We start from the raw sequence: 25,999 nt of genomic DNA, 5'->3' as shown, positions 1-25,999 counted from the left end.
CCACTCTCAGCTTTGAGATATCTCTTGTGGTTCAAATGTTATCAATTCTAAACTTCTGTTGTTCGTTACAGGCTTGTTACAGGCTTGATCAGACCCTAAATGAAAGGATGGGAACACTGTTTTCTGTAGCATTGCCAGGTAGCACTGAGCATGTAGCGTCTGGTTGAGCCTGTAACAAACAACAAACGTTTTTAATTCGTTTGTAATGTTCCTTCTTTAGTCTCAGTTTAAGTTTCTTAAGCTTCCTTGGTTTCAGTCCAGTGTTTGTCTCTTGGTTTATCTTCGTCTCAGTTCTAGTGTTTAGTTCTGTTTGCTTCTGTCTCTGTTCCGTGTCCTTGTGTTCCCTCCTTGTGGTACACTCTGGTGGGAGACTTGTTTCTCGGAGAAATCCAAGACACTGGATTAGGACGGCTTTTTGGAGGTGGAACTTTGTTCAAGGGTTAGGGGTGGTGTTGGGGTTAAAGTCAGAGTTAGACCCAAACCCTAACTCTAATACAAGGCCTTTAATTTGTCCATCAAAAACACAAGAGCCAATCACAAGCTGTCTAACGGTTTGGAGAAGGTCAAGTGGAAGTAGACGCATCAGAAGAGCTCAGCTCACTCCCGACTCATTCTATGAGTCCATTAACTTTAATTAGAGTTAATTAATTTACACTCAGCTGAATTCATATCAAGTCAAATAAAGTGTAATTAGTTCAGTTTAATTAATTTTTTCAAAGCCATTCACACACAAACTTAAAAGGTTCCTCATTACGGAAAGAGACTTTGATGTTTTTTTTTTTTAAATCGCTCTCGCATGTGGTATGGAGAGGCTTTCTCTCTCCTCTGCGTTTCAGGCTCGACTTATAACACCAGAATGTGGGGAAAGGAGAGCGAGAGAAGAGAGCTGTTTGAGTGGAGGAAAGAAGGAAGGAGCGAGAGAACAAAAGAGACAGAGAGAGAGAGAGAAGGCAGGAGAAAAGGGTGGATAATTTGATTTTCCATCCTTAGACTCGAACAATGCCACTTCTCTCTTTTCCTTTTTCATCACATTCACACAGACAGGCCCTGAGGGGAGGCCTACACACTTCTCCATTCAACACACACACACACACACTCGCTACTGTAAAGCATGCACATACTACAAAGCACAGAGGTGGGTTTGTCCTCTTTAAATAACTGCACTAGTTTTTGTCGTACTACACCAAGCAGGTGTCCACTCTTTATCAGGGTTTTTTCTTCATGTTTAAAATAATAACAATAATTAATCATTTTAAACCCACAAATTTAAAAGCACCTCAGGTGCATTCATATACAACATGTCCCACAGTTTGCAATCAACCCTCATAATTATTGATTTCTGCTAATTTAATGTGAACTCACTGTGTAAACACACGGCTTATAAACACTCCACAGAAAACATAAGACCAGATACACATTAATCCAGTCATATCATGCTTTGCTGTGGGGTAGAAAGGAGTGATAGAGGTCCACCTGGAACCTCTGGGATGAGTTAGTGATCCAGAGCTAATTGTCCAACATTAGATCCTGACCTCACCACTTTTACCATGGCTGTATTCCATCAAATACTCTCCAAAATGTTTCACCATGATGTTAAACTTCCGCAGAGGGTTAGAAGGGGGCCACCCTTCATTTCAGACTTAGTGCTGGATTAGAAGATGTAAACAAATCGTAGGACATATTTAGTGTGAGTTTACAAATGTAGGCAAACAGCTAAAATCTGGAATATTTCAGCAAACTTTATCATCATTTTCAGGGCATCTTTCAAAAAGCCACAGAAATGGTCTTAAGATATGTATTTTACAGTTTTGTTTTGTTTTTTTCTCAGCACTCTTCATACTTTTGTGTGGGCACAGACCTGAGAGAACTGCATATTCATGACCAGCTCTTGATCGACAGCCTCTGCATCATATGTACCCATCCAATTTAGCAGAGGGTGGACACAGCATCACATTAAAATCAATTTGCATATTTAAGCCTGAATAGTCATAACATACACAAACAATTAAAGGCAAAATTAAGGGGATGTTCGTTATTTAAACACACAGACGATCACTCCAGAGACATGGAAGGTCTTGGTGTGCTCCACATGAAAAAAAAACTGTGATGGTGAAAGTCCCACCCTTTAATGAGGAGTGCCAATCAGCTCACTATTAAAGCCCCAAGCTGGAACAGCTTTATCATGGTAGAGATATGCGCAGGCTCAGTATCCAGAACGAACTGCGAAGAACAACCTTCTGCATTATTTCCAACCAGATATCAGAATTTACCACTTTTAAACACTTACCTCTTTAAAACATTGCTGTGTTTTGTAGTTTGGGATTTATAGGTCTGTTAATGTTGTATGCACCTTGGCAAAGGTGGTGAATTCAGATATGTGGAGCTGTGGGGGGTTGTGGGGGGAGTCCCATAGCTCTAAAGCTGGTTTGAGTTGATTAGAAAAGCCACGCAGTTGGAATGAAATCCTGGAGAGGAGTTTTAAAGCCACTGCAATGGGGGAAAGTAATAATTTTAGAGAATAAAGGAGGAATTCTGAAAACTAATTCAGAATATTTTCCGAGAATTACACCAGAACTGAAATGAGAACCAAAATAAATATCACTGTGTAATTCCGAGAGTAAAGTTAGAGTAAATCCAAGAATAAATTCAGAATAATTCTGAGAATAATGTTGGAATAATTCAGGGAATTACCTGCCTTGCGCCCAATGATTCCAGGTAGGCTCTGCACCCACCGTGACCCTGAACTGGATAAAGGTTACAGATAATGAATGAATGAATGAATAATTCAGGGAATTAAGTACGAATTATTCTGAGAATAAAGTCAGAATATTTCACAGACCTGGCCTTACCAAGGAGTGAGCACACGGCTGGTTCCAGGTATTTCTGATTTTATTTCTAAGAAAAAAACCTTGGAAAGTTTTGTTCCTCATTTTAAAAACTACAGCAGCCAGGCTACAAAATGTACTAGATGAACACAACACTTGGTCTGTTAACAACTTTACTAACAAGCTGTTTGATGGGAAGAAGTGAGTGGAATTGCATACAACTACCACAACACAAGACCTCTTCACACTATTATCATGCAGTTATTTTTTATTGTGGTTTAATATCCAGCCCAATGTGAAATAAAACAATAAAGTTAAAGTCAAGTGCCAGAGGAAATGTTCACTTAAGCATTTCTAAGTGGTACATTATTAGTTGGAGTACGCAGTGTGTTTGGCACGCTTGGCATTCCCATGCATTATCAATGTAACTGGAATGTGTGTAAAATGGAAATACCACAGTATTCCTACAATATTTTACGTCAGTTACCAGCTCGCACTCAACTCCCCAGCCACGTCCTGCGCTGAAGAAGAGAGGCGAGGTCAAATTAGATCAAAGTTTGCAAATGCTCAAGCTCACCTCCACATTCTAAAAAAAACATATCAGAACTGACCACACACACACACACACACAACATGCTTAGCCCTGCTTAGCCCATGCTTATTCCTGCTCCACAGGTGGGTAACGTTGACGTATTTTTGCTGTTTCAGATTATTAAGTAGAAACCCACTCTAAATTCAGGAGAGTGCTAACTGCATGAAAGTAAACACAGAGTGTGAAAGTAAACAGAAAGTGCTACGAAATTAAACAGCTTGAGTTACAAGTTTCTGTGAGAATTCAAACAGTGAATAAACACTTACAGAAAATTTACACTTCAGACGCCAACAAACAAGTGATCTTTCTTCCTTAAACGCACCATTCCACCTTTAAACACACTGAGCTTCTGAACGTAAATACACCAGTGAACTGCAATTGCCCACAATTGTAAATGCTCCCTTTAATATTCCACTAGTGAGGACTGACCAAATGCTACTACAACAAAGCCTCCATTTTGTTTAATTTTCCCTGTAATCACATGAAACTGAAGACATTAACATTCATTCATTCATTATCTGTAACCCTTATCCAGTTCAGGGTCGTGGTGGGTCCAGAGCCTACCTGGAATCATTGGGCGCAAAGCGTGACTACACCCTGGAGGGGGCGCCAGTCTTTCACAGGGCAACACATACACTTGCACATAGACATTAACCTATATCGCCCCATTCAGCTTTCAGTATATTAGCTTCACCTTTTTATACTTTAGTAACACTGTTGCAGTGTAGACAGACGTTATTTTTTGAAGGAGTCTGCTGCAGCCTCTACTCCTCTGGGAAGGCTTTAGAAAAGACGCTGGAACTTTTGTTTTCCTAATATGATAGAATCCATCCAAGGAACTGAACGGTGCTCCAGCACTTCACAGAACACAGCTCCAAAGTCCAAAGGTTCAGGAGGCATTAGGCTCATATAAAAGTGATTCAGAGCAGTCTACAGATCATAAATGCTGTGTGTGTATAACTGATTATCTGAGTTTACACTGGGTTCCCCCCGAAGTGCCGAAATGGACATTTTCAGAACTGCTGGATGTGCTGTCCACACACGTATTGTACAGTATATATGTATATAAAGTTATGGTATCTAAATGTATACACAAAAAGAATATGGTGTTTCACAATTTGAGAAGTACTTATCATGAATGTGTGCTAGGACATTAAATATGGCGCGGTGCAATGGCTGAAGTCCTATAATTAAGTACCAATTAGGGACCAGATCGATCTCACCACTGGGGAATTCAGTAAAATACAGCAGGTGAAATCTGTCATTTTTTTTAAGGAATGAGTGAGAATAACTGAAGACCAGAGTGAAAGGGGCCCCAAAATGTATGCAGAGTAACACACTCACACACACGTTTGCTCTACATGTATCTATATTTTTGTTGATTTTCTAGCTTACAACATCATTTCAACAGTTTCTGTCACAGCTCCAGGGTCCTGGAGGTTGTGGGTTCAAATCCCACTCCAGGTGACTGAGAGGAGTGTGGTGTGTTCTCTGTGTCTGCGTGGGTTTCCTCTGGGTGACTCTCTGTGAGGAGTGTGGTGTGTTCTCCCTGTGTCTGCGTGGGTTTCCTCCGGGTGACTGTCTGTGAGGAGTGTGGTGTGTTCTCCCTGTGTCTGCGTGGGTTTCCTCCGGGTGACTGTCTGTGAGGAGTGTGGTGTGTTCTCCCTGTGTCTGCGTGGGTTTCCTCCGGGTGACTGTCTGTGAGGAGTGTGGTGTGTTCTCCCTGTGTCTGCGTGGGTGTCCTCCGGGTGACTGTCTGTGAGGAGTGTGGTGTGTTCTCCCTGTGTTGCTAGGTGAATTGGTGATTCGAGTGTCCATAGGTGCGAGTGATTGTTTGTATTTCTGAGTGTGTGTGTTCCTGTTAAGGACTGGCACACCCTCCAGGGTGTGGCGTTCCCTCCGGAGAATGAGAAGGATACAGAGACCCATTTATTTAAGAATTTATTTATTTCGTTTCTAATTTCAAAGGCTATATACAATTGCAATTTTAATTCCCATTTGAAATCTTCATACAGATGGAAAACTATCTACTCATTCGAACTGTACCAAGACTCCTCCCGAACTGTAAACAGACAGCAAGGAAAAGGAGAGCGAGGAAAATGCCAGAGGAAAGCAGAATGTGTGATATGATCAGTAGTACTCCTCCAGGTCAGGTTTTTCCCCTTGATTCTGAATCTGCTGCTGCTTCTTATAGAGTTCAGCAATCTGAGGAAGAGAAGAAGGCAGAGTGATGACTTTGCTGCTCAAAGTCATGAGCCCAACTTAACCAGGTGTGAATACCCCAGCATACTACTCAAACATTTTCAGATCCATTTCCACTATAATAGACTTCATCAAGGCTGTATTAACCCAGAGGGCTACAGACCAATTCCTCCACCGTTAGCAGGTCTGGAGAAAATTACTGCACATGGAACAGTAAAAACAACTGGAAAACACTTCCTTTGACATATGCACTTTTACTCAGGTATTTACTGGTGGTTAAACAGGAAGAGGTACAGTGTGACCATGAGCTGGAGTCAAAATTCTAGCAAGTTAGAGCATCCTATATATCAGGTAATGTAGCACCTGGGGCAGGGGGGTGTCCAATTGTGACCAGGAGCCAGTACACACATGGGAAATGGAGTAACAGGTCCACTATGAAGTCTCACCAGCTGCCCTCTTTCTAGACATCTGCATTTCTGTTAACACTCTTCTCTCTTCTGTGCAAACTAAATTTAAACTAAAATTAAATTTCATTTTAATACATTTTTTCTTTCGCATTTAAATAAGAGTAATATTTGATACATCTCAGCCATGATCACTATATTCAGAAAAGTGAATAGCAATGTGAAACTGACAAGGGAGGGGGGAGAAGAGGAAAAAACATGAAGCGGAGACAGATGAATGCAATCAAATTCTTTCCACAAAACGTTCCACAATGTCACAGTTCTGTCAAAGCGCTCCACAACACAGCAGAAAGCGTCAAAAGGGAGTCAGTGGCCATGATGAAATCATTTCCACAGACAATGCATGAGTGCGGAATCATGTGCCGCTCGGCTTTAGCAACTCACCCATGTGAATTACATCACCTCTGCTACCTACGTTACATAAGTGCTGTGCCGATTTTATCACCTGGGATATGTGAATGTTGCCTTTGCTACCTGTGTTAGTTGGAGCCTCTTGTATAACCTGTGTGCACTGTTACCTTCATCAAGTGCATTTCAGGTTTAATTACTTTCACATTCAGGTTTTTCAGCACTGGCCTCCAACTTCTTAAACATACGTTGGTCTGCTTTTATGCTGCTGTAATTTTCTCCTAATTTTATTACTCTAAACCTGTTCTCAGCAGGATACCATGACAACAATGTGCTGTACTGTTTATCCAATATATATATCTGGATGAGCCAAAGCAGGGGTTCATTTATATACTACATAAAGATCAATTTAATTTATTTCAATTAAAATCACTATCAAAAACACATTTTTATTTGAACAAATAAAAGATAACTCATTGTTTTCATGGGTGAGGTCAAGATCAGGACTTGTCTGGCTATATTTAATATTTCAGTCTCAATTTAAAGCCTAATGTTGCGATGTATTCCATGCGATTCATGATCATGGGGGTTCTGGTGTATATTCTCTAACCTGAGTCCCTGTAGTAGCGTCCTCTGGCTTCTTGTCGTCTCTGATGTGGAGGAATCGGGGGAAGCGAAGAGAAATCCCCTTCTCTGGGTCCACCTGGTGGAGAAAATGGGAAATTCAAGACAATTCAATACATGTAACACCTCCCACAACCTCCTGCATATTGTCAGCAATCTGTTTTTCAGGGCACCGGGCCCAAGCTCCTAGTGAGGCAGCCAAAAAATAATAATAATAATTTAGACTGAGGACACACATCAAGATAAATCAAACCCCCATTCTACTCCAGCCAAAAACAAGGACGGTAAAATACTTCGGATAGGATACTGTCACCAAACGTCGCAACACAACATCTGAACAATCCAGAGAATGTTTTAAAATACTATGATTTAAAAAAAACCCAAAAAAACAGGCCATTCATTATGCTGAAAGATATACTGACCAATCCCATAGCAGCCTTGTAGACTGGAGACAGTGATAGATCAGCACATTTAACTTCCCACACTTGTACAGCGTCCAGCCAAACATCCGGCTCTGCGGATTGATCCACTCTGTAATAGGGCCGGGGCTTTGGAAGGATATGCTCCTAAAACACACAGTGTGCACTTAATGGTTAATAATAATTACGCATTCATTTTTCATGACATAACTGTGTTACATAGCATTGTTATAATGCACGTTTTATCGGAATCACATCGTAAATCATAATTATTCCACAAATATAAGGTGATTTAACTGAACAGAAAGTGAATAACAACTGTACCTTCAAGAAATTGTAATGTTGCTCCAGATCTTCATCTTTGAAGCCAGTTCCTATCTATAAACACAACCAGATGTCATTTAAAATCATTTTAAAAAGTGTGACTGAAATAAGGAGACTGGATCTTGAGTCCAAATATTTAATTGGGATATCTTTGAGAAGAAGCAGAAAATACTATCATCTTCTAAGAGTGAAATATGGAGTTTACCAATGACACGGAACAAGCCCTCAAAGATTTCTTAGAAAAATTGAAAGCAAGTCTCTTACTAAGTGTCAAAAAACATTGATATGAAGTTGAAGTCTGGCAATTGAGTTTTGTTTCATTATATTAAATATAATGAGCTAATAAACATTGGGTCATTTAACATCAAATGATTATGACTTTCTCTAATCATTCATTCATTCATTGTCTGTGACCCTTATCCAGTTCAGGGCGGCGGTGGGTCCAGAGCCTACCTGGAATCATTGGGCGCAAGGTGGGAATACACCCTGGAGGGGGCGCCAGTCCTTCACAGTGCGACACACACTCACACATTCACACACACTCACACCTACAGACACTTTTGAGTCTCCAATCCACCTACCAACGTGTGTTTTTGGAGCGTGGGAGGAAACCGTAGCACCTCTTACCTTACAAACAGACTGAAACTCCTCATTCTCTTCATCGTAGCACGCCAGCAGGAAACCCCCATAGCTGCCTGCTCTCTTGCCCTTCCCCAGGTATGCACCAATAACACACAGATCTACTGTATCCCCCACACCTTCCAGATAATCTTTCTTCAGCTGGAGAGATAGAGAGACAGAGAGAGTGGGAGACAAAGGAGAAAGAGAATCAGTGTAAAAGGGAAGATAAAAAGACAAGAGAGGAAACAGAATAATCCAAATTGGGTGTAATTCAATAGTGGGGACAGCAGGGTGTTTTCTAAAGTTTATTGACATATGACAATATTAAAATCACAGGAATGAGGGGGGGGGAATGTGTGTGCGCCCATGTTCCTCTATGCAAATCACCTTAAGCCAGTTGTGGGAGCGTTTGGCAATTTCGTAAGTGGCATCTTTCTCCAGAGTCTTCACCATCAAGCCTTCACAAGAGTCTACAGACGAGAGACATGAGGGCTCTTGACTTACAATAGAATACAACACAGCAAAACACAATACATTCTTGTGCACACTTCACCTGCAACAACCAATTCATTGAATAATTTAATTCAATTTAATTGTTCATTTAGAACAATGTTTCCCAGCCCTGGTCCTTGAGGCACACTGCTCTGCATATTATAGGTGTTTTCACTGCTGCCATAAACCCTGATCCAACTAATCAGTTTATTAACAATCCCTCACTGACATGAAGTGGGTGTGTGAAGGCTGAATAAGCACTAAAATAAACAGAGCCGTGTGCCTCCAGGACCAGGATTTGGAAACAATGATTTAGAAGGTGTTTAGACAGTCAGTAGACAAAGGGTGCACAAGTCTACAGTTTTATAAACAGCGTTCCACAGCATGCACACTCCTGAGGGCCTTTGCATGTTTTGTTCAATTTTGTTACCATTTCAAAACTCTGCGGCCAGAGATTCTGGGTGGGCTCCGGACCCACCGCGACCCTGAATCGGACGAGTTGTTACAGACAATGAATGAATGAATGAATGAATTTTAAAACTCCCAAAATGTTTGAACAAAAAGGTAATAATAAAGGCTTTTAGCTTCATGCATCTCTTTACTTCTGTCTTACACACACACACACACACCCACCCACCCACACACACCTCGTACAGATTGCTCCAGGAATTCTGCGATGGTTTCAGTGTTGTCACAGTCGAGAGAACGAGCGAAGACAAACTCTCCTTCCTTCTCTTCAAAACTCTCCCTCAACAGAGCTCGACGCCTACTCAATGGCTCTCGCACCAGAGACTAGAGAGATATATAATAAAATAAGAGTGGAAAGAAGAGCCACAAAACACAGAAACAAAAGATGAAATATAAGAAATGGGAGTGGGGAGAGAAAAGGAGGAAGGAATGAAAGACAAAGGAAACAACAAATATTTTGAACTTGGATTAAAGTCTGGTATTAAACATTACAATAATCATTTAGAGATAAGTGTCCATCCAGCCTCTGCTGATAAATGGTGATGTATTTCATGTGGAAAAGCTGTGTTTATGTCAGAGGGCTACAGTATTATTCTACGGTATTCAGCAGTGGCACTACTGGCTCTGACTAATAAAAGAAAAATGCTTTGAAAACCTTTATCTTCAATCACGCCATCTCCACTAATCTTACCACAGAGTTCAAGAAAAATCGGAGTACTTGAGGAACTAAGAAGATAACGTATGATCTTCACCATCATGCTCTTACCTCTCCATTCAGGTAGAGGAGGTCGAAGGCATACACACAGACCTGCACCTTTATCTCAGAAGCATCCACATCCTGCAACAGACACACACTCATTAAAATCAAAAATCATAAAATTCCTCCCACACCCTCTCCCTCCCCCTCACCATCTGTCCATCCTTAAACACCACTTCCTCTTTTCTCTCACCTCTCATGCTCTGCACCTCCTTCTGCCCACTCCCTCACTCATTTATTCCATCACCTTTAACATCTCTCTATCTCCCTTCCCTCCTTTCCCCTCCAAAACGTACCCCACCCACCATCTCTCCGAGAAAGCATCAGTTAGGGGATTTTTCACTTAATAAGCGTGAATGCATTGAGCCCTTAATTAAAACACTCCGGAAAGACAAAAAACAACAACAACCAGAACAGATTAATATCTTCCTTGGTAGCACGCCGGCTGGGATTAGTTGCCTTGCCAAGTGTAGACTGGCTGCCAATGAAGTAAAACACACTTTTGCCAAAAAAAATAAAACTTTGTGGTGAAACCTGTTTGACTGCTCCTCAAAAAAAAAAAAAAAAAAAATAAAAAGACCCACCTGAATTTCCCAGCCACCACAATGTAATCTCGGAGGATTACTCAAACGGTTCTTGTTCAATATGCTGATCGTATTTCTATCACGGATACTGCAGCATCGTTGTTGGTTTTACTTGTGTTTTCTATTAGGGCCTGACTTAACCAAAGGAATCTTGAACAACGTCTCATTAAATGGCTTTGCAAACAGTCAAACATCATGTCCATCAGCAGCAGAGTCCTTAACCAAAAACAGGATGGTGCACATACCCAAAAGTCAAAACAGGAACATTCAAAAACAAGACAGATCCCCAAAAGAAAATGCACTGCTCCACCTGTATTCTGAATTTTATAGATATCTCAAAAAAACTTGACCAATCCACTAAATCCTGGAAAAGACTGCCTGAAGCACAGGGGTAATATGTTTCTTCTCAAGATGTTCTGGCCTTAAGCTAACTGAATAAAAGTGCCTTGTGGGAGCTAGACTCTAAACCCTAACTCTATATCTTTTGTTCTTCTCTGTCTTTTCTCCATCTCTTCATTTTATTTATTTTCCTCAAAAAAAATCTAAATTAAAATAACCACTCCTCTAGAGAATAGAAATTCAACAACACTGTGCTATAGACAAGTGTCATATAGCTTTTATTGTCTTCATTCATCCTATTCTATTGCTACTAATATGATTCATGTAGCATTTCCATCTATTTTAAATTTCAGAGCCACAAACACAGGTGTGTATTTATCCCAAATAATTTCCTCCTCACGGACATTGATATGAAAAATACAAAAAGAAAGTCAAATACAGTGCAGCACATCTGAAAGGGTTGGGGGTAACATTTATGCTAAACACCCCAGCAGGGGTCGGAGATAGTAATGATGTCACTACACCGCTTAGATTCTGCCAAATGTGGAATTTGAACCAACGACCCTCCAGCTAACTGGCTTGAGATCAGTGACTGCTGAGCCTACATCACACCTGTTCTTGGGCATCATAGATATAGATTTCTTTAATATTAGCCCATTGTAAACCCAATGTTTTTGTGTAGATTTGTTGATGGAATGGGTATGCCATCAACTTTGAACCAAGTAGTCTTAAAAACTGAGAGATCACCAATTCTGAAGAACAGTGATGATTTACAGCGGCATTTCATTTCCATTTCAGCAGTATTTTGTGACATACACTGAATTAAAATGTAATCAATAGTAAAACTTTCTTGATTCAGAGGCTTTTAGGGATAAAAAAGAAAAATCCCAAAAATGTCTTAAGGTATCGTAGCACAAGAAGAGAGTGAAGCCGTCTTACACAGGTCTTTCCTCTGCTGCATATTCCTTGTATATCATATTTATACCCCAACAAGCTGTAAACTAATAAATCACATTAACTACCCAGTTCTGTGAAACCCAGTCCATTCACTGTCCCCTACATTCTGATACACTGCCTTCACTGAGAGATACAAAACCTTTGGGTTCTCTCTTCTCTCTCACCTTCCTCTTGCGTGTGGTAAGGACCTGGAAGGGCTGGATCTGTTTTTTCTCTCTGTCCCACGCAACAGCCTCTGAGTCCAACACACAGGAGCGCACTGAATCCTTCTTCACCTGAGAGACAGAAAGAAGAGGAGAATCAGATAGAACTCTGTACATACAGCTTTGAGTTATGAGTGTGTGTAGACTCACTGATAAGGAGAACACAAGGTCTGAGCTACTGCTGTTGTATCTCTGTGTGTCTGACAGAGACAGAATAGTTGGAACGCAGGGTGAAGGAAGTAGAGAGGAGGAATGTGTAGGAGCACTAGAAGATGATATAGCAAGACTGAAAGAGCAGATCAGATTGAATTCAACACATTAAAATGGAGAATTATGAGTTTGTGCAGACTGCCTGATAAAAGGAATACCAGGACTCTGTGAGCTGTTCTATCTGCACAAGTGAGTGGGGGACAATCAGAAAGACAGAGAGAAAGATACAGAGAGACAGGGAGGGAAAAAGGAATAGACAAATAGGGAGCAAGAACGGAGGGAGAGAGAGGCTAGAGTCAAGGATTGAAGGCTGTAAACTCAAGCTTCTAAGTGTGTGTGTGTGTGTGTGTTTTCTACCTGTGGGATGCGTGAGATGATGTCAGGGTATTTGCTGGTGTTGTCTTCTTGATTTCGACTGAAAATATGAACCTCTCCATTTTCAAGGATGTGTATCTTATCAAACCAGAAACAGATTCAGTCAATATTAATGAAATAAATAAGTTATTGTAGCATCAGAATGAAATTAATATAAACTTGAGAGATGTGACAATAAAGAGAGAAGTTTTCAACATTTCAATAAAGTTAAATCAAATTAAATCTGAAACACAGTGTAATGTGAAACACTGGAGAGATTGTTATGAGATTGTGGGTTGGACTATGTGTTCTTAATTTCAGTCGATTTGATACAATTCCAATTTCGATACGAACAATATAAAGAAAAACTGTCAAAGTAAAAACAAGAAACATGACATAACCATCGAAAATAAACCTGTTTAAATTGTTTTAAAGGTATATTTCACGGTTGTAAAAACACCTTTTTATAAAATTCAGAGTTTTTACTCAAAACTCGTAGTTCTCCAGTCTGTTTATGTGCTCAAAACCATTCTAATGTGTTTATGAAGCCCCAGTGTCTGTAAATGAATGAAAAACAAACTCTCTCTCTCTCTCTGCAGAGGCATTTATAGTTGTTTTAAAGAACGGAGGGAATCCAAAGACAAACCGAGATGAGGATGTTGCTCTATTCCTACTCCATAGGGGGGGGGGTAACACTGACTTATTTTTGCTGTTTCCAATCACTTAAGGTGGAAATGTCTCCCAGGACCCGGGATACGGATATCTGCATTAGCGACAGAGCTACAAAACTAAACAACTCGAGTTACAAATGAGTTTCTGTGGGAATTTAAACAGTGAATAAAAACTTACAGACAATTTATACTTCAGACACGTACAATCAACAGCCAACAGCCACTATTTTCCCTCAAATACATTGTTTTACCTTAAAAGACAGAGCCTTGAGCTGCGTTTCCCCACAATCATAGACATTCCCTTTAAACACACACACACACACATATATATATATACATATATATTCACCCCCTAAAACATGACCCCTGCTCTAACACAGACACATTACTCAACAATGGGGCTCTAGTTTGTTATTCTCAAAGCCAAACATCCATTGATTAATGTAATATCTTTGGGTGTGTTTAAATATTCTTTAAATATCACGTCTTTATTTTTATCAATTAAGCCAAGACTGGTATATTGTTTATAGAGGAATCATAAGGCAGTGTTTTTCCCCCTTTTACACGTCCCTTCTCTGCATTTAACAGTGAACATTAAGGGCTTTGGCTCCTCCTAGTGGCATTACTACCAAAAATGGAGGCGGCTCCTGTGTGAAGGATTGTGTTTGTAAAGCCAAGTGTGCCTTTGGATGGAGAGATTTGGAGAAGGCCCCTTATGTATCCGTTTCATCCTTTGCTTAAACACTGCGTTTATATTGTATAATATATTGCTTATATTCTGTGTGTGTGTGTGTGTATATATAGCTCTCTTTGAAACAAATCCTCCATTTCCCTAAAGAAACAAAAGTTGCATGCTCCAGCCTTTTCATTTTTCTTTTGTTTAATTTGGTTATTGCTTGAAATGGAGCCAGTGAAATCAGCACATTACCTCATTAGACTTAGATTTCATTTGAGGGAGCTGTCGCCACCTACAGATGAGTCTTTGGAAGATAATCTTACTGAGGACCTGTCTATTTTGAAGCATATTTCCTGACATGCAGCTACAGACAAAAAACAAACAAACAAACAAACAAATACACACACCTGTGCTCTTTCTCCATCATACTTGTACTCGCAAGTAAAAGCTGCTTCATCAAATCTCTTCATAACCTCCCCCACTCCTTTAGTGGGGTGAGCCAACATGGGTCTGAGCGGCACACCTGCAGAAAACACACATATTCCACATTTACAGGCACAATATATTCATACAGAAACACAAACGAGTGCATCTCTTGATATGCATCAATTTAGAACAGTTCACCAGCATTCACTCTAATTGCTGTATACCTGGAGTGAGCTTGCAGTGGTTGGGCAGCTCGTCTATGCCCTCCTTTAACAGGACCGGGATAATGACATCATAATTTGGCATTTCACTGGCAGAACAATAGAAAGACAGGTCAATATACATTTACAAACAAAAACTAACATTCTGTATCCATAAACAAAACTAATTAATAAATGTATATCGTATGGACCAGCCAAATATCTCCACAACGTCAGCGGCTGACACTGACCAGAAAACATTTTGGGAGGAGGCCGAGCCTGTTGCCGTCGGTGATCACGAAAATGACAGCAGCAATATTTCATCCTCAGACAGGCGAGAGATATTATCCTTTTAATATCTACTGCAAACTATACACACGATACGATGTAGGGATGCACCGATTTTAAATCTTTTAGGCCAATACGATGACCGATAATTAGCACCTTATTAATGTACGATACTGATATTAATAACTGATAATTTTACGTTTTTGAAATGAAAGCAAAACAAATTTCTTCAGTATTTGTACATTTCTGTACTTTTTAATGTTATCTTTTACGTTTATTAGTTCATTTATATTTTTATCATAGATTTACTGCTGGTTCTGCATGAATGGTTCTTTCTGTTGTTTAGCCTGCTGTGTGTGTGTGTGTGTGTGTGTGTGTACACTGAACGTTGCAGATATTTTAAATTAGATTTCACCACAGAGAAATTTAATCCCAGAAACTGTTCTCTGCAGAAACTCTGAAAAGCATCCACACGGCAGACACAGTTGTGAATTCACAGGTATCAGTGCATATGCGCAAGCACCAAAAATAAAAAATATAAATGAAAAAAAAAAAAGGTGCCATGATATCGATCATCAGCTAAAATTCCAATATCGGACAAATATCGGCAAATAACATCAACCGCTGATATATTTACATTTATGTATTTAAATATTCATACTTAAAGTATCAGATTAAATACTGATTTTATATATTTTTTAATGAAGTGAAACAATGTCAAAGAACAGTAAGTGGTATCAGATTACACATATTTCAAATTACATCAAATCTAACTGTTAAATGCTGAAAACTTTGTACCAATAAGTCTGTTTCAGAATGAGTCCTTTCTCTTCCAGCCACGCTCTGCGGCTCTCTGTACTCATTCCCTTTCCTGCGTCAATCACACTCGGTGGGAATTCTGGAAACACACACACACACACACGGTAATACAAGGTACAATAATAAAATGCAAACTAATATCTGAAAACACATGTGCCATTTTGAAAATGACAAGACCTTTCCTTTCCATGCTCCAGCTGCTTTTCACTGTCACACAGGTAAAACAAAACCTGTCCCTGGTACAAGGTTAGCACGACACATCATTAAAATCTTAGCCGAATTGTCTTAACATTTACCTTGACCTGGGGGGGTCAGACACACAGCCTGACTCAGAGCTGCAAGGACACTCTGCTCAGCCAATCCAATCCGCAGCTTTCCCGCCAATGACCTGTCAATCGCAACAAAGAACCATGATAATTCCCATATAAAGAGAGGTATGTATGGGAATAAGAATTACAAGAATAAAAGGTCAAAAAAGGACTGACCGTACAATGTATCTGGCCTCTGAGAAACGACAAGCCACAAAAAGACCCTTAATTATGTCTATTTTCTTATTCATAGCCTGGAGATTGAAGAGAAGAGAATAGGAATGATGCAAGGTGTGTGGGAGTGACTGTGTGTGTGTGTGTGTGTGACAGAGACACAGAGAAATAGGTGGAATTTAACAAAGCTGAAAGAACCAAGTGAATGTTATTTGTTTGGGAGGTGTGGACCCGTAAAACCATCACAGCAGAAAGCACAAGTGTCAGCAATCTTTTTTTTTTTTATTCGTCAGCAGACTTTCAGTGGTCTCTCCACTCACTGAGTTGCCGCTCATGTTGCCAATTTCCTTCAATTTGCTGAACACGCCCGCTGCTGTCAGATTTGCCGGTGCAAACATCATTCGTTGGTTGCTACGGGAACTCTCTGCCACCAATCCTAGGTCACCTTTTTCTTGAGCCTCTGCCTTGATTTTGTCCAGCTGTCGCCCTAGAAACAGCAAGAAACAGAATACAATTTACACTTTATTTGGAGGAGTCTTCCTTGGGGTTTAAGAGTGGATTTGTATATGGACTTAAAAATTTATTTGCTAGATGAAATACCACTGAACATTAGTTTCTAAAAGTGTGTGTGTGTTTGTACACGTGTTGATTTCACTGACCAGTTGCCTGGGCAACAGCCTTCATCAGCACGGTCTCTCCAACTCCTAGCTCTAGCCCCTGGTAGGCCGGGCCAAGCTGGTTCAGGCACAGGTACACACAACACAGCAGATCATCTATAAATAAAGATTGATGCAAACAAGCACCAGTGAGTCACTTACACATGTTATAATCTAAAACCAATCTGAATACATTAAAGAAAACTAACAAAAATATATTAAAAGCACGTCTAAACGAGCACACAAATTAGTAATCTAACAAGGACTGTGTCAGTGATGTGAAGCATTAAAAAAACACCTCCTTGAGAAGTGTTTATAACATGAGTGAGTTAAAAAATGTTTTCAGGACATGCTTTACGTCTTAAAAGAGCACCACGGCAATGGTAGTTAATAGTAACCTGTTAGACACTGACACTTTTCCGTCCTCAGACACCCAAAGCAACTTCTCTTCTCATCAACCATGATGTCGGACCATCACCTGCTCGCCCGAGGTCAGCTGCTCCCTCTTCTTACACACTCTACCCTTCCCTTTCTTTACACTTACTCTCTCTCTGCGCACGGGAGCAGCCCATGGCTCGGTCATGCGAGAACATCCTAATCTTTACTAACCTTGCTTCTCTTTTCTTTCACAGACCCTTAGGCTATATATTAAAATATGCCTCTCTCTTATCAATCCATGCCTTCAGCACATTCCCCATCGTCCTGTAGATTTAGATAGTGGATACAGGTCATTATATATAGAGAGGAGATCAAACCTGAGGGTCTTGGTCAATTTGGACCAATTTCTAACAGTAACAATTAGAAACTCAGGTTAGATTTTTCCAATGTGTACAGAACTCATATGTATAAAGACAACACATGTTTTTATTTCTGTAAGCCACGTCTATATCTCTGCTCCATTTATTGTTATGTCTTCTCTTGTGCTCTGTGCCACTGCAATTTCCAATAAAGTGTTATCTTATCTTACGCATGCAGATGAAAGGACTGCTTTCAAAGAAGGGGGAAACTTTCACTATGTAAATATGTAGAGTAAATGTATCAGTAAGGCATGTATAACATAAAAAAACCTGTTGTCACTCTATTACTGCACATATATTACATATGAATATTCACACGTATACCACTGGGCACAGACGTGGAATAATAGAGACCAGAAGTCAGAAGTCTATTCGTGATGGTGAGAAGCTCTGCCCTATTTTTTTTTAAATAGTTTTTTCTACTACGCAGCAGGTGAGCAATGGAGCATATCTTGGCAGGGTGATGTTGCCTCAGTCAAAAGCAATCGATCATCATGCGACAGAAAGTTAAAAGGTTAGATTTAACTCTGAAATGTCCTGGCTAAACATGAATCAACCAAAATAAGGGAGAAAACAAGGTATAAAATATATATTTAAAAAAAAAAAAAGGGTAGAGAAATGCTGTCAAATCTCCATGTCATGCTGTTTGAGCAAAATCGAAGAAAAACTATAAATGTCCAAATACACTTCACTATCCATCTCTCAAAAAATCCCGACGCTGAGCTCTCCCTCTATCCATCACAAACTGCAAAATAAAGAAAGGAGTCATTTCCTTTTCTCTCTGGACTGATATCCATCAAACTGTTCATCCATCAGAAAAACAGAGAGGAGAAAAAAAAAAAATAAAAAAAAACTTCTCCAGTGCAACCCAGACAAACAAACACACAAAAATGTGGTCACAAACACTTACCTGGTGACAGAAGGATGACAGATCTCAGCAGGTTAGACAGCGTCTCAATGTTTCTTAACCTGGTAATAAAACAGGAAACATAATATACCACAAACCCCAAAGACATTTGCATTATATAATTTAGAACCTGCTGAAAGCTATAGGAAGATTATTACGTTTGAAAGCCTCTAGAAAAGGGGCTCTTGCTTGCTTTCTGTTTAGTAAAAATGAGAAAGTGATTACACCATGTTTGCATTTTACAATCCATAAACTATAATCATATGCCCCATTCACACATGCGCGGTAATCCAGAAATGTTCCGGAGTTTTCCCGGAGGTGCTGTGTGTGTGAACACGACCACCCGCAACATTCGCCCAGGACATTATCCTCCTCCGGCCCTGGTAAAGGCTCCGGGTGAGGTCAGAGTCAGCGCATGTGAGATCGGTGCTGGAAATGTTCCGGAGTGTCTCCTGCACGCACTGCACAGGCTCCGCCCTCACACCTAAAGCTTATGCTTCATTTCTCGCTACAAGAGCACGTCTCACGCATAAAATCTCCCACTGTGTGCTGCGTGTGTGAACGACATGTCCAGACTTGATACTCCAGAGTTTCTCGGGCGATACTGACCAGTGACTGGGAATTAAATTAACGCATGTTTACGTTTGAAAAACAGAAATCTTGATCAAAAAAAATCTGATGAAATGTGGAGTGCAAGACACACACACAAAAAAACTTTTCATTTGATGTTATATCAGCCAGTAAAGCAATGCTTAACTGATATTATTTTAGCAAAAAATTTAGCAAAAAACAACAGCTTCTGGAAGATCAGTTAACTGATACGGAGAGAGTTAAACATACCTGCCAGAATCCTCCTCAATCTTCTCAAAAGTACGGGCAACAGCAATGTATGGAACTCTGTGTGTGTGTGAGAGAGAGAGAGAGAGAGACAGACAATTAGGCTAAATAGGAAGAAATAAGCAAATATCAATAGCAATTGAGAATTTTTGCTGGTATTTACTTCTGTCCCCTCTTCCAGCAGGCATCATCAATAGGATGGTAGTGAGCTTTAGAAGGATCGTATTGGCTCTGGTTTGCAGGCTCCGCCCCTTTTTCCCTGCCGCACAAACACAAATCCTCATGAAACAGAATTCATCTTAATTCTACAAGTTTACCGTTGTGTAGAAAAGTGCCATCTGAAAATGTAAAGGATAATCGTACCCTTTCTTCTCTTTCTCCTCAGAAACAGATGGCGTCTTCCCTTCATCCTTCTTTTTCTCCCCATCGCACTTTTCTTCTGGTTTTTCCAGCTTCACTGCTGCTTTTCTTGGTGCTACAGGAGATTGAAGAAACATTAGTGGTTATTAATAAAAATGTCAACCCTGAGAAATAATCATCATTGAGCAGCAATATCCACTGACCTACCTAACACTTCTGATCCTGTGGACCACACCATTTAATGATATCTGTAGTGCTGGTAGCTTTAGGATGTTGGCACTGTTCTGACATTTCACACATGACGTAGTGTGAATATCACCATGTGTCTCACCCTACATGTCACTACAATGTTCCTACTTTGTTTTCTGTATTTATACCCAAATTTCTCGTGACCAATTCCACACATTAGACACATTAGTGTGTGTTTGAAGTGGTGTGACTCTTCTAGTCGTTACGGTGCAGGTTTAGCGCTCCAGGAAACTCACAGACTAATCATATCTGTTTATGCATATCACACGTGAGGCTCCTCAGCCAATCAGATCAGTGCATTCTGATGAGGGCTGTGACTCCACTGAGTGACACACAGGGCAGGGTCCAGACGCCGCTGTCCCGGGGCCAGTAAAAACAGCCCAAGGGACGAGATAAAAGCTCTTTTGGGACACTTTCTCGACGACAATGCTGTGTGAGTTAAAACTCATAACGCTGAACATGGATTCTGTTTACGGATAAAGTCCAGCCCTCCAGCATTAAGAGCCAATCAGATCGCTGCTCATGGAAAAGTAGTAAAGTCAACTACAAAAGTCTTTAGAGTCTTTATTTAAATTTTGCATTTTTGTTTTCAAAATCATTGTTTTATTTGTAAATTTTACTTGAAATGAGAAAATGACATTTTATTTAGAGTCTTTGTTATTTGAAATATTTATAAATCTTTTTGAAATGTAATTGAAAGTCTAATTTGCTTTGACATTCAGTTATTAACGACATAAAATGATGCTATAACTACAAGGATATTTTAATGTACAGGAAACGGCACTGATCACATGCAAGTTATACTTTATGTTCTGGACCTTGGCTTGAGAAAATTCTCTAACTGGACCTTAACGTATTTTAATTACCCCTGATCTATAGGAATAATTACACTTTCATATATGCTAGTTTAAATAAATAAATAAATAATAAATAAACAAACAAACAAACATATATTATGCCTGCTAGATCCCAGGAATTTGCAATTAATTATAAATAAAAAAAACTTGAAGAAAAGGCAAAAGAGAGGATGAATGCAGTGCAATTCACAGAAAGAAGATAAATGCACACAACAACAAACATAAAAAACAAAATGAAACTCACCAAAGAAACTGCTGAGAGGTTTTTTCTTAGCAGACCCCTCTTTCTTCTCCTCCTCTGCATTCTTTTCTTCCTTTGTTACTCTTTCAGGGCTATGTTTTTCCTTCTTTACTTTATGCACATCATCTTTCTTCCCCTTTAATCCATCTTTTTCTTCTTTAACTCGGTTTTCATCGTGGTGCTTACTCTTCTCTTCCTTCACATCATTAGTAACGCCTTCATCCATTTTCTCATCATCAATTTTTTTTTCTTCATCCTTTGATTTCTGTTTTTCCTCCACAATCTCTCCATTTACAGCCTTCTCTTCCAGTTCCATTGCCTCTCCCTCATTCCCTTCTTTTAAGAAATTACAACAGGAATGTGTTTAAGAATGATGGCTTTACATCTAATAAAACAGCTGTGAAGTGTGAGAGTGTGAAATAAAAAAATTTACTCAACAACAAGAAAACTGAGAATCTATGGTCTTTAATTGATTTTGTAGATTAGAAAAACAAAATTTAAATAAGATGCTTCCCCACAACAGCAGAAATCTGTTTTCTATTGTGAAAATAGAAGAGTCTCACCATTCTGGTCAGCAGCTCCATCTATCCTTGGTCTTTTACTCTCCTGTCCTGTCTCTCCTTCCTCCTCTGCCTCATCTTTTTCTTTCTCCTCATCACTCCTGCTGTCCAATTTCCTTTTAGGAAACTGCTTCCTGGCTAGAGAGAGAGAGAGAGAGAGAGAGAGAGAGAGAGAGAGTGACGAAATTAAAATTAGAAACATCACACATACAATTGAACAATGCACTGAAAAAAAATCTGCTGATAAAGAAATAAAAAAAGCAGATGTGCGCAGACAGACACTGACCTGTCTTCCGTTTTGGGATGCCAGAGGGCGAGGTGGATGTTGGAGTAACAGGTGTTCCAGGACTGCTCGAAACAGTAGGAGTTGCTGGTGTGGCAGGCGTAGTTGTTGGAGAAGTTACAACTTTTGGTGAAACTGGGGAAGGCGTGGCCTTAGAAACATCAGCCTATTTTGAGTAAAAGTTTGAGAGAAAGACAGTGTCAGAGTGTCCTTATTTGTGTCAAGGATTGGAGGCTGCACGCTCATGCTGCTAACAGTGTGTGCTTTCTGTATAAATCAGTTGTCATACTGAAGAAAACACACAGATCTATGAGATGCAGTGGGTCTGAACCCCATAACAGTACCCAGACCTGTTTTTCATAACATGGAATACTGGATTAGATTTAAAAGAGAATGTCTACAATATTGGGCGACTGCTGTTCTTTCTGGTTTGTTTACGTTCAGAAGCTCTGATTGTTTAAGGAGGAAAACGACTGCTTGTTGATGGCTGTAAGTTTTTATTCACCGTTTGAACTTCCACAGAAACTCGTTTGAAACCATTTGGAGGGCTCTTTTGCTGCTCTGAGCAGAAAGCCTAGCATACCAGACCGAGCCACTTTTTTTTTTTTTTTTTTAAATTATTATTTATTTATGTTTTAACTCATTTAGACTGGTTTCCAGCACAAACCGACTGCAGAGCAGGCCATGGAGAGGAAATATCTTTAGAATTTTATAAAAAGAGGTGAGTCAAACCCCCGTCTCCTTTTCCGGCTTGGCTACTTGATCCTGCTTGGAGACCTCTTCTTTTACTGTGGGCTGGTCTTCTTCGTCACTGTCTATAATAGGTCTGCTCCGTTTGCTGGTCTTTTTCACCGGCGAATCACAGTCCTTTTCACCATTTTGAGTTTTCAGGGGGCTTTTGATGGGTCTGCAGGGATAAACAGTGAGTAGTACATAAGCCTAGCTCAGAAATGAACACAAACTGCTATGAACAAACATCTATGACACTGATAAACTATTCTAAGCTTTCAGCAACAGAAATTATTGATCTGTTCGATTCTGTGCTAATAATTCTGAAGCACAGGGTACTGCAAAGTTACAGACTCTAGAAAGTGTTTCCTAGGGTCATCTGAGATATATCATACATTTCTATTATACTTAAGAAGGAAATCACATGCATTTCCATTCCCATCAACAAGATATTAAAATGACTGCAGCATGGCTTCACTTACACATTCTTCCCCTTAAGCGGACCATCAGTCTTCTCTATACATTTCACAGGCTGAAAAAAAGACCTGCAACAACAGTTTGAGATAAAAATATAAATATCAATTCATTCATTCATTGTCTGTAACCCTTATCCAGTTCAGGGTGGCGGTGAGTCCAGAGCCTACCTGGAATCATTGGGCACAAGGCAAGAACACACCCTGGAGGGGGCGCCAGTCCTTCATAGTGCGACACACACACACACACACACGGACACTTTTGAGTGTGTTTTTGGAGCGTGGGAGGAAACCAGAGCACCCGGAAGAAACCCACACAGACACAGGCAGAACACACCACACTCCTCACAGACAGTCACCCGGAAGAAACCCACGCAGACACAGAGAGAACACACCACACTCCTCACAGACAGTCACCTGGAAGAAACCCACGCAGACACAGAGAGAACACACCACACTCCTCACAGACAGTCACCAGGAAGAAACCCACGCAGACACAGAGAGAACACACCACACTCCTCACAGACAGTCACCCGGAGGAAACCCATGCAGACACAGAGAGAACACACCACACTCCTCACAGACAGTCACCCGGAAGAAACCCACGCAGACACAGAGAGAACACACCACACTCCTCACAGACAGTCACCTGGAAGAAACCCACGCAGACACAGAGAGAACACACCACACTCCTCACAGACAGTCACCCGGAGGAAACCCATGCAGACACAGAGAGAACACACCACACTCCTCACAGACAGTCACCCGGAGGAAACCCAAACCCACAACCTCCAGGACCCTGGAGCTGTGTGACTGAGGCATTACCTGCTGCACCACCATGCCTCCCGCTATTAAATTAACACTGGTGGCATGTTAGGTTCCTTTCAGGCTACTGGACCCAGCAAATATTTATTTACAGCAGTTAAAGTCAGTGTGTGCACCTGGATTAAAGGACCCATGTCTGATATTTTCATGCTTCTTTGAAACACAAGAATTTAATGAAGCAGGTTAACTCAAACAATTCAATTCACTACCCAGTCCATACATTCTATAAATGGACACAAAACTGCAAAACAAGTGTGATTCAAATGAATCGGTTTTGTGCTGTCATAAAACAGCAGAGTATTTAAAGGTACATGCTCCGATCAGCTATAACTTTGAAATGTTATCCTTGTTCCTACAATCATGGCAATACTATCAGCTCCACTTACCATTTAGGTGTATATTGCAGTCCATAAGTTTACTTTATTAGCCCTTTTTCACCACTCTTCAATGATCAGGACCCCCATATAAAACCAGAGCAGGTATGATACGGGCAGACGTTTCTAATGCTGGGTCTGATCCAGTGGTACCAGCCCAACACAACATGAACATGACGCCAGTGCCACTGCAGTGCTGAGACTGATCCGCCACCCAAACAACACCTTGGTCCTGACCATCAAAGAAAAGGAGGCTAACATATATGCAATCAAATTTAGTAACCTACAGTCTATAAATGTACAAATACAGGGCGAGGGAGCTGATAAAATGAACAGCGAATACCACACGAGCCTCCTAAGTTGATTTCAGTGTATAAACTTTAAAATAAAAGAGAAATAGTCCTTTAACTTTTAGGTCAGTCGATGCTGGAAGGCTAAGGCTGAATCTCAAATTGCTCCCTACTCCCTACACGGTTCACTACAGAGGGAATATAGGGCGTTTGCACCCAAACACTGCCCTGCGTTACACGGGGAGTCGTGTAACTTTAACTAATGGCTGGATATAAACAACGTTATGTTAGATTTATACTCCGGATGGGTTTATTTTAATGACCAGATATTAGTGCACTACGTAGAAAGTTGGGAGAGATATGAGACTCGGCCTCAATCCGCTAGCGAATTAGCTGCCTTCAGTAGGAGGTCGTAAAAACACTCTGGATAAGTCACTGTCTCAGAATGGACTATTCTTCTCAAGTGGCTTTTGCTGTATTGTTGATTTTGCTTCGCCATTAGTCTCCTAAGGCCAGCCAAAGTTTGTATTAACTTTAACTTGTTTACTAACTGTGCTAACTTATAAGCACGGGCCCTGAGGAAAGCAACACAAAAGCGTTTCTTCCGTAACGTTACAACAAAACAGCCGAGCAGTTAGTTAAAGGTGTGTGGTATTATAATGAACACGCTGAGTAGTTCAGTGCCTAATGTACGGTGTGTTAAAGGAGCCTATGCACTGTTCTCCTCGTTTACAAAAAAAACTGAAGCCTATGTACGGTTCCTAATGGAGAGGGAAACTGTAATCACTCACGCTATGCTCCGCTGCATCTTCGCTGCGCTGTAAACTGGACTTTAACGTTGAATTATTCCGTCTTTTCTTCACTTGAACCACACTGTTGTCATCCGCAGGATCTCGCGCGCTCAGACCCGAATGTTTCGGCGCGAAACTGACGTCGACTTCGCGCGTTTCCGACATCTGATTCATGAACGGACCTCTCTCTCTGGAACCGACTCTTAATGAATCACTCGAACTCATTCACTTTTGCGGCCTGTTCCCAACGCGCGCGATACTCACTATCTATCCATAAAAAGTTTGTTTCCCAAAGCCTGGTGTGCAGTTCTGCTCTGTTATGACATTGGATCTGTTCCAACGTGAAGGATCGAACATCTACGCCTGATAAATGTAGTTTTAGAGATTTAGAGTAAGCCCTCAGAGTGTGCTTTCTGGCCCTCAGA

General features: G+C 40.4%; 1 protein-coding gene across 1 annotated transcript; it reads right to left on the bottom strand.

The window, feature by feature from the left end:
* Window positions 1-5,390: 5,390 nt before the first annotated feature.
* LOC136675640 (DNA ligase 1-like) lies at window positions 5,391-25,734 on the bottom strand. Its single transcript, XM_066652301.1, has 27 exons — window positions 25,575-25,734; window positions 23,304-23,366; window positions 22,825-22,999; window positions 22,096-22,258; window positions 21,813-21,947; window positions 21,253-21,585; window positions 19,906-20,017; window positions 19,706-19,801; window positions 19,546-19,602; window positions 18,709-18,767; window positions 17,005-17,118; window positions 16,666-16,832; window positions 16,349-16,425; window positions 16,160-16,251; window positions 15,843-15,942; window positions 14,781-14,866; window positions 14,538-14,653; window positions 12,787-12,882; window positions 12,181-12,291; window positions 10,146-10,217; window positions 9,559-9,703; window positions 8,807-8,889; window positions 8,426-8,578; window positions 7,799-7,852; window positions 7,478-7,621; window positions 7,042-7,134; window positions 5,391-5,622 (listed from the first exon to the last, which is right to left on the bottom strand). Exons 1-27 carry the CDS (start codon window positions 25,589-25,591, stop codon window positions 5,548-5,550), a joined length of 2,988 nt encoding a protein of 995 aa, XP_066508398.1. The 5' UTR covers window positions 25,592-25,734; the 3' UTR covers window positions 5,391-5,547.
* Between the last annotated feature and the right edge of the window lie 265 nt (window positions 25,735-25,999).

Source organism: Hoplias malabaricus, chromosome X1 (assembly GCF_029633855.1).
Source record: "Hoplias malabaricus isolate fHopMal1 chromosome X1, fHopMal1.hap1, whole genome shotgun sequence".
NCBI classification, from domain to species: domain Eukaryota; kingdom Metazoa; phylum Chordata; class Actinopteri; order Characiformes; family Erythrinidae; genus Hoplias; species Hoplias malabaricus.
Note: the sequence above shows the minus strand (reverse complement) of the source record. Positions and strands in the feature narration are given on the sequence as shown.